The sequence below is a fragment of the Halichoerus grypus genome, chromosome 6 (genome assembly GCF_964656455.1).
Source record: "Halichoerus grypus chromosome 6, mHalGry1.hap1.1, whole genome shotgun sequence".
Lineage (NCBI taxonomy): Eukaryota > Metazoa > Chordata > Mammalia > Carnivora > Phocidae > Halichoerus > Halichoerus grypus.
Window position 1 is genome coordinate 116,473,160 of NC_135717.1, and position 6,000 is coordinate 116,479,159.

The 6,000-nt window shown below is 50.0% G+C and overlaps 1 protein-coding gene across 4 annotated transcripts; it reads left to right on the forward strand.

The window, feature by feature from the left end:
• The first annotated feature begins 469 nt into the window (after positions 1 to 469).
• On the forward strand, positions 470 to 5,734 carry COX14 (cytochrome c oxidase assembly factor COX14). 4 transcript variants are annotated; one of them, XM_036098949.2, is made up of 2 exons: positions 470 to 621; positions 5,327 to 5,734. In XM_036098949.2, the coding sequence occupies exon 2, from the start codon at positions 5,335 to 5,337 to the stop codon at positions 5,506 to 5,508; it is 174 nt and encodes a 57-aa protein (XP_035954842.1). In that variant the 5' UTR covers positions 470 to 621; positions 5,327 to 5,334; the 3' UTR covers positions 5,509 to 5,734. The 4 variants fall into 4 exon arrangements, with proteins under 4 accessions (XP_035954842.1, XP_077932092.1, XP_035954843.1 ...); XM_078075966.1 differs by lacking the exon at positions 470 to 621 and adding an exon at positions 668 to 808; XM_036098950.2 differs by lacking the exon at positions 470 to 621 and adding an exon at positions 1,327 to 1,452.
• The last annotated feature ends 266 nt before the right edge of the window (positions 5,735 to 6,000 follow it).

Consider the following 6,000-nt stretch of genomic DNA (forward strand, 5'->3'; position numbering starts at 1 on the left):
AGTGGTACCCTAAACCCGGCGCGTCTTTGGGTCTTAACCGCGCTTCTTGCAAGCGGGGAGTTCACAACACGGGCCAGAAACGTTAGAGATTCGTCCCTCGTACCCACTCTGTGGCCGTGACCAAACCTGCAGCCTTCTTGGCGGTCCTGGCCTCGCGGTGCCAGTCGGGTCCCTCCCTGAGTTCGGCCGAAACGGGCCACGCGGAAAAGGGCAGCTCCAGGCTCTAGGGGGCGCGCGGCCCGCCTCCAGAGGGCTGCCCCCGACAGAATCTACCCAGCTCCCGGAGGCGTCGTGGCGCCCAGGCTGGGGATTGGCTGACTCTGAGTCGGCGAGAAAGACCGTCTTTTCTCTGGTGACTGTGTATCCTAAAAGTTCCGGTTCTAGAGCGGGAGTCATCAAATACCCTCTGTCAATGGAGAATGGCTACAACCCCCAGAATTCAACAGTCCTCTCCGCGAGGAAGACCGGTCTGAGGATGCGCAGTAAGGGGGACTGGCCCGGAAGCGCAAAGGGGCCGAGCCGCCGCGCTGCGCCGTGCGCAGGCTCCCTCCGCAGTGGGCGGCTTTGTGTTGGCTCGGGCGCGTGCTGACCTCTCTCGCGTCGGGAGCCGAGTCCTAGAGGGTAAGCGGGACGGGTGGCAGGCAGAAAGGGTGGTTTCCGCTCCCGTAGCGCCCCAGGAAAGGCCGCTACCCTCGCGTACGTGGCCCGGCGTGCTGCGTCCGGCTGCGCTAGGAAATTGCGCAGAGTGCGGCGGCCAGACGCTGCTGGCCGAGGCCGCGGCGGGACGCCGGGAAGCGGCAGCACCCAGGTACGCCGTTGCCAGGGCCCCGCGGGGGCCGCGCGTCCGCTGAGGCGCCCCGTCTCGGGCCGGCCTTTGTTTACCCATCCTCCCACGCCCCGGCCTTCAGTGCCCTTGAGATCCCCGCGTATCCTGGGCCGCGGAGCGCGAGCCGCCAGCCGCACCGCTTCCAGCCCAGCAGACCCCTGACAGCCGTAGGTGCCTGTCAAACCTTGACTCCAACCCGGCGTCTTGGCCCTCCAGGCTCTGACTTCAGTAGCTCTGACCCTTCCTTGCCTTACAGTCAGCTGCGCCTTGGTGTGCGGCTCTCCCGGGCACCCTTCGTGCTGATGGATTAAACAGCTCCACTCCTTTGCCGCTTTCAGCTCCCGGAATGCTCTTCCCCCTCCCTTTTCCCTACTGGTATAAATCCTGTCCGTCCTTCTAAAGGACAAAGCCACACCTCCCCCTCCCCCCCCCCCCCCCGCGCTTACTGCTAACTTCTTGAGCCCCCACCTTTTCTCTGAGCTCTCACTTCGCTTCTTCTCTTCTGGTCACCGCCCGTCTTCTACGTTATGTAACCGAATTAGGGATCTATGACTTTTCCCCATCGGCCATAAGCTGCTTTGAGACAGACTTTTTCTTCTCCGTGGCTTTCATTGCAGGAGTAAAAGGTAAACAGATAAATGAGTAAATCTAAGCGGAGGTGGATGGAACACATTTGAGGAAATGATTTCCAGGGGCGCCTGGGTGGCTCAGTCGGTTGAGCGTCTGCCTTGAGCTCAAGCCATGATCTCCAGGTCTTGGGATTGCCCCCCCACCCCCGTAGGGCTCCCTGCGCAGCGGGGATTCTGCTTCTCCCCCTGCGTGTTCTCTCTCTGTCTCTCTGTCTCAAATGAATAAATAAAATCTTAAAAAAAAAAAAAAAAAGAAAGAAATGATTTCCAGAGGAGAACCCCGAGCCTTGAGGTACTCCCACGTTTAGGGGGCAGAAAAAGAGAAGAGCCCGAATTTTGCAGATTGCACTCCTATGGAATTTTCCATACTGGTACTTGTGGTTTTTTCCCCCTGTTTTTGGAAACCTTCAGTTTAACCCCATCACCCCATAACAGACCCAGCATTGACTTTTTTTTTTTTTAAGATTTTATTTATTATTTGACAGATAGAGACACAGCGAGAGAGGGAACACAAGCAGGGGGAGTGGGAGAGAGAGAAGCAGGCTTCCCGCCGAGCAGGGAGCCCAATGTGGGTGGGGCTCGATCCCAGGACCCTGGGATCATGACCCGAGCCGAAGGCAGACGCTTAACGACTGAGCCACCCAGGCGCCCCGACTTTTTTTTTTTTTTTAAAGGAAATTGATGTCTCTCACATGACAGTGTTTTGCTAACCTCAAAAGTTTCATTTCCAAGGTAAATCCTTCTACCTGGGCTTCTAATTTCACCTTTTCCTGGGCCATCCCAGATCTTGTTCCATCCTGCCCACCTCTTTTATCCTCTGTTTACCCACCAGCTGCTTCTTCTCTAAAGCATATTCACATCTTCCTTACCAGTAAGCAAGACATACTAGAATTTCCTTGAGCTTGTTGCCTTCTCAAGCGCTGCCTTATCACTTGTATTCCCTTAACCAGAAAATCACAAGAATTCTTAGCTATGAGGTGAAGGGGTTATCCTTCTAATAACCTGTTTCTCTCTCGGAAAAATGCCTAGGCACATGAAACTTGGGGTTTGTGGGCCTGCTGGAGCTAAAAATCTGTGCTTTGTTGGGGCGCCTCGCAGGCTCAGTCGGTAGAGCATGGGACTCTTGATCTTGCGTGGTGAGTTTGAGCCCCACCTTGGGTGTGGAGCCTACCTTAAAGGAAAAAAAAAAAAGAATCTGTGCGTTTACTTAATGCCTGTTCCAGTTCAGTGCACTAAATTGACTTCTACCCTAGGACTGTTTGTTTACCTGTGATCTAGTCACCTTTTCCCATCCAGCGATCCGATCTGAGCAGTGTTCATGGCACTTAATTGCAGTAATGGTTCCCAGTTTTCATTTTGGCTCAACAGGTGGGAAGGATACAGCACATCTCTATCAGTGGCAGTGACTTGATACAGGAGTGATTTTCAACCAGGAGGGGAGATGTAGTTGAATAAAAAAGCCCCCCACATGTTTCTGAAATTTCCCATCTGCTTTCTTTCACTATTTTCCTCCTTCAGATTAGCATTCCCTTGGCTTCTGTCTCCGGTCTTATCCTCTGCTTGGTGTCACTTGTTACCTCTCTTTGTATCTGTAGCCTAGCCTCTCTCCCAAGATCTGTCCAGATTTGCATATCCATCTGCCTGAAAGACATCATCACATGAATGTTGGGTTGAACATCTTAGTTTTAACATGTCCAAAACCCAGTTCATGATCTTGACTGCCACTCATTGCCACTACTACCCCCATACACACAGTGATACACACCTGTTTTTTTTCATTTCTTATTCCTATTAACAGTATCCCAATCCACAGTTTCCTGATTTGCTGCCGTGGAGATATTTTCAGCTTTGCCCTAATCCATTCCGTTAATAAATCTTGTTCTACTTCCAAAATAACTGCTGCATCTGTCCTCTCCTTTTCTACTGCCCTGCCTTAGCTCAGGGCCTGTGGAGAGTTTTGGTTAATGTGAAAATAGAAATCTCTCGTTGGGATTAGACAAGAGACGGAAGTGAAGTTCTGGACACCAAAATTACATCTGTTAGTAGGTCTTCTGTCATTCTCCTAGCCAAGGTGTACCATCCTTTTACTTTGTTAGCTGGTGAATGCTTCTGGCCTTCTTCCTCCAGCCCCTTGAAGAAGTGGTCCTATAACTGGTTAGCATCTAGCCAGGGTAATGGGGGGTAGGTGGAGAAGGAATAAATGAGGAAGACGTTGAAGGTTGCAGGTCTCTTTGCTGGGAGCTTGTTTACCACCTTAGTGTCCTGCTCTGTGTGTGTGTGTGTGTGTGTGTGTGTTTTCTTCACAGTCTCACAGCTTGGGGTCCTTTCAAACCTCAGATAACCCAATCACAACTCTTTCTTACCTCAACCTGTGCCATTTGGTTTTCTTCCTCTGGCCTTATTTAATGTCACTTTCTGTAGTCATTTGGGATTATAATTCAAGGAAGCTGTCTCTCAGCTCATCTTGGGTTCCGCTCTCAAGGAATGGCTCAACAGCAGTGTTTAGCCAACAGGACTCACTCTGAGAAGCGCTTATGTGTCTCACCCTACTCTTGACCCCCTAAACCAGCTAATCCTGAGCTTCGCTTCTTCCAAATTCTTGACTTTTAAGACACCTATTCTCACTAATTTCAGTCTTTTTTTTTTTTTTTAAGATTTTTTTTTTTTATTTGACACAGAGAGAGAGAGATAGCGAGAGCAGGAACACAAGCAGGGGGAGTGGGAGAGGGACAAGCAGGCTTCCCGCTGAGCAGGGAGCCCAATGTGGGACTCGATCCCAGGACCCTGGGATCATGACCTGAGCCGAAGGCAGACGCTTAACAACTGAGCCACCCAGGCGCCCTCAGTCAGTCTTGTAATATCAATTCCCTCAACAGTGAGGAGCCTAAGAACACATTCATAGTTCTAAATTGAAGAACATTTTGTTCAGGATGAAAGAGTCCCATGCTAAACTTTATCTTATTCCCTAGTTCAGAATATCCAGGGAACTGCTAAATTAGAAGTAATTTATCTTTTGCAAACAATTTGTTGGGGACTCAGTAAGTTTCTTTTTTAACCCTTGGGATAGGTTCTTGGTATTGTGTTTGGAACTTAGAATTAATGCCATAGAAGGTTAAGTGTAATTGAAATAATATCAGTGTACTGTTGGCATTATTTCAGGTATATTATGGCTTACACAGATGCTTGAGGGCTAACATGGGAACTTAGCCACCATGAACAAGATTGTTTTCATGGGAAAACAAATTGGTTATTGTGTAGAAGGCTCCCATTTGATCCTCCCAGAGAGAATAATTTACTGCTAATGTTTAATCCCCGATTACCCCCATTAATTCCCTACTAGCCAGAAAAATTGATGTGTGCTTGTATTTGTATATCAATTAAGAACATTTCTGGGTGGTTCATACCAGTGCTTTATCTCACAAACTTAGAGGGCCAGGTTTTCCCTGTAATGTCATTCAAATGCACCTATTTCCAGCTGTGTTTCTGTATCTCCTTTGCAGACTTTATCTTTCTGAATCTTTTTTTTTTTTAAGATTTTATTTATTTATTTGACAGAGAGACCGCGCGTGCCAGAGAGCCCAAGCGGAGGGGAACGGCAGAGGGAGAGGGAGAAGCAGGCTCCCTGCTGAGCAGGGAGCCCGATGAGGGATTCGATCCCAGGACCCAGGGATCATGACCTGAGCTGAAAGCAGATGCTTAACCGACTGAGCCACCCAGGCGCCCCTTCCTCTGGCATATGTGTAGGGGCCGTTCAGAGTAGAGTCCAGGCAGACTAAGCAGGATGCAGAAGATGTGGAGTGGCCTCAAAAAGAGAAGGGGGCTGGGCAGATGAGGCCTTATTCTTGGGTCTAAATCCATTCTCTCTTTGTAGGGGACAACATGCCAACTGCCAAGCAGCTAGCTGACATTGGCTACAAGACCTTCTCTACCTCCATGATGCTCCTCACTGTGTACGGGGGTTACCTGTGCAGTGCCCGGGCCTACCGTTACTTCCAGCGGCGCAGCTCCCAGCGCCAGGCTGCAGAAGAACAGAAGACCTCAGGAGTCCTGTAGCACTGCAGGTTTTTCTCCTTGAGCAGAGAGGCCTGAGGCGTGCTGTGGAATGATCTCACCTGCAGTCATTTCCAAGTCGAGAGAACTAGGTCCTTAATGGTTTTCAAATCGTGCTGAGAAAAAGTGCCCCTGCTTTCCCTGGTACCGCGGGTTTGGGCGGCTGTGGGATCACAGCAGGAATGGGAGGGTGAGGCACATCTGTGCACATTAAATATTTTGCCACGTCTGTGTCTTGGTATTTTTGTTTACTTACGTAGCGTATGGAAGGCAGAGGTGGGGCCTTGACTACCAGTTTCTAGTCACAGACTGGATTTCCATCTTTTGAGCTCTCAGTACCCGTGAAGTGGGGGTATGCAGTTTTAGGAGTAGAAGGGTCAACTCATGATCTCAGACAGAAGACTGTCCCAGCATCTCTACAAATCCCCTGAAAAGACTCAGTAAAGACCACAGCTCTTTGGTCAGTGACCATTCCTAGACCAGGACTGTGTCCAG

Coding starts and splice junctions, on each gene's coding strand:
- COX14 (XM_078075965.1), top strand. CDS start 5,148: ATGCTTAACCGACTGAGCCACCCAGGCGCCCCTTCCTCTGGCATATGT. Junction 5,212..5,326: donor ATGTGTAGGGGCCGTTCAGA/GTAGAGTCCAGG, acceptor CTCTCTTTGTAG/GGGACAACATGCCAACTGCC.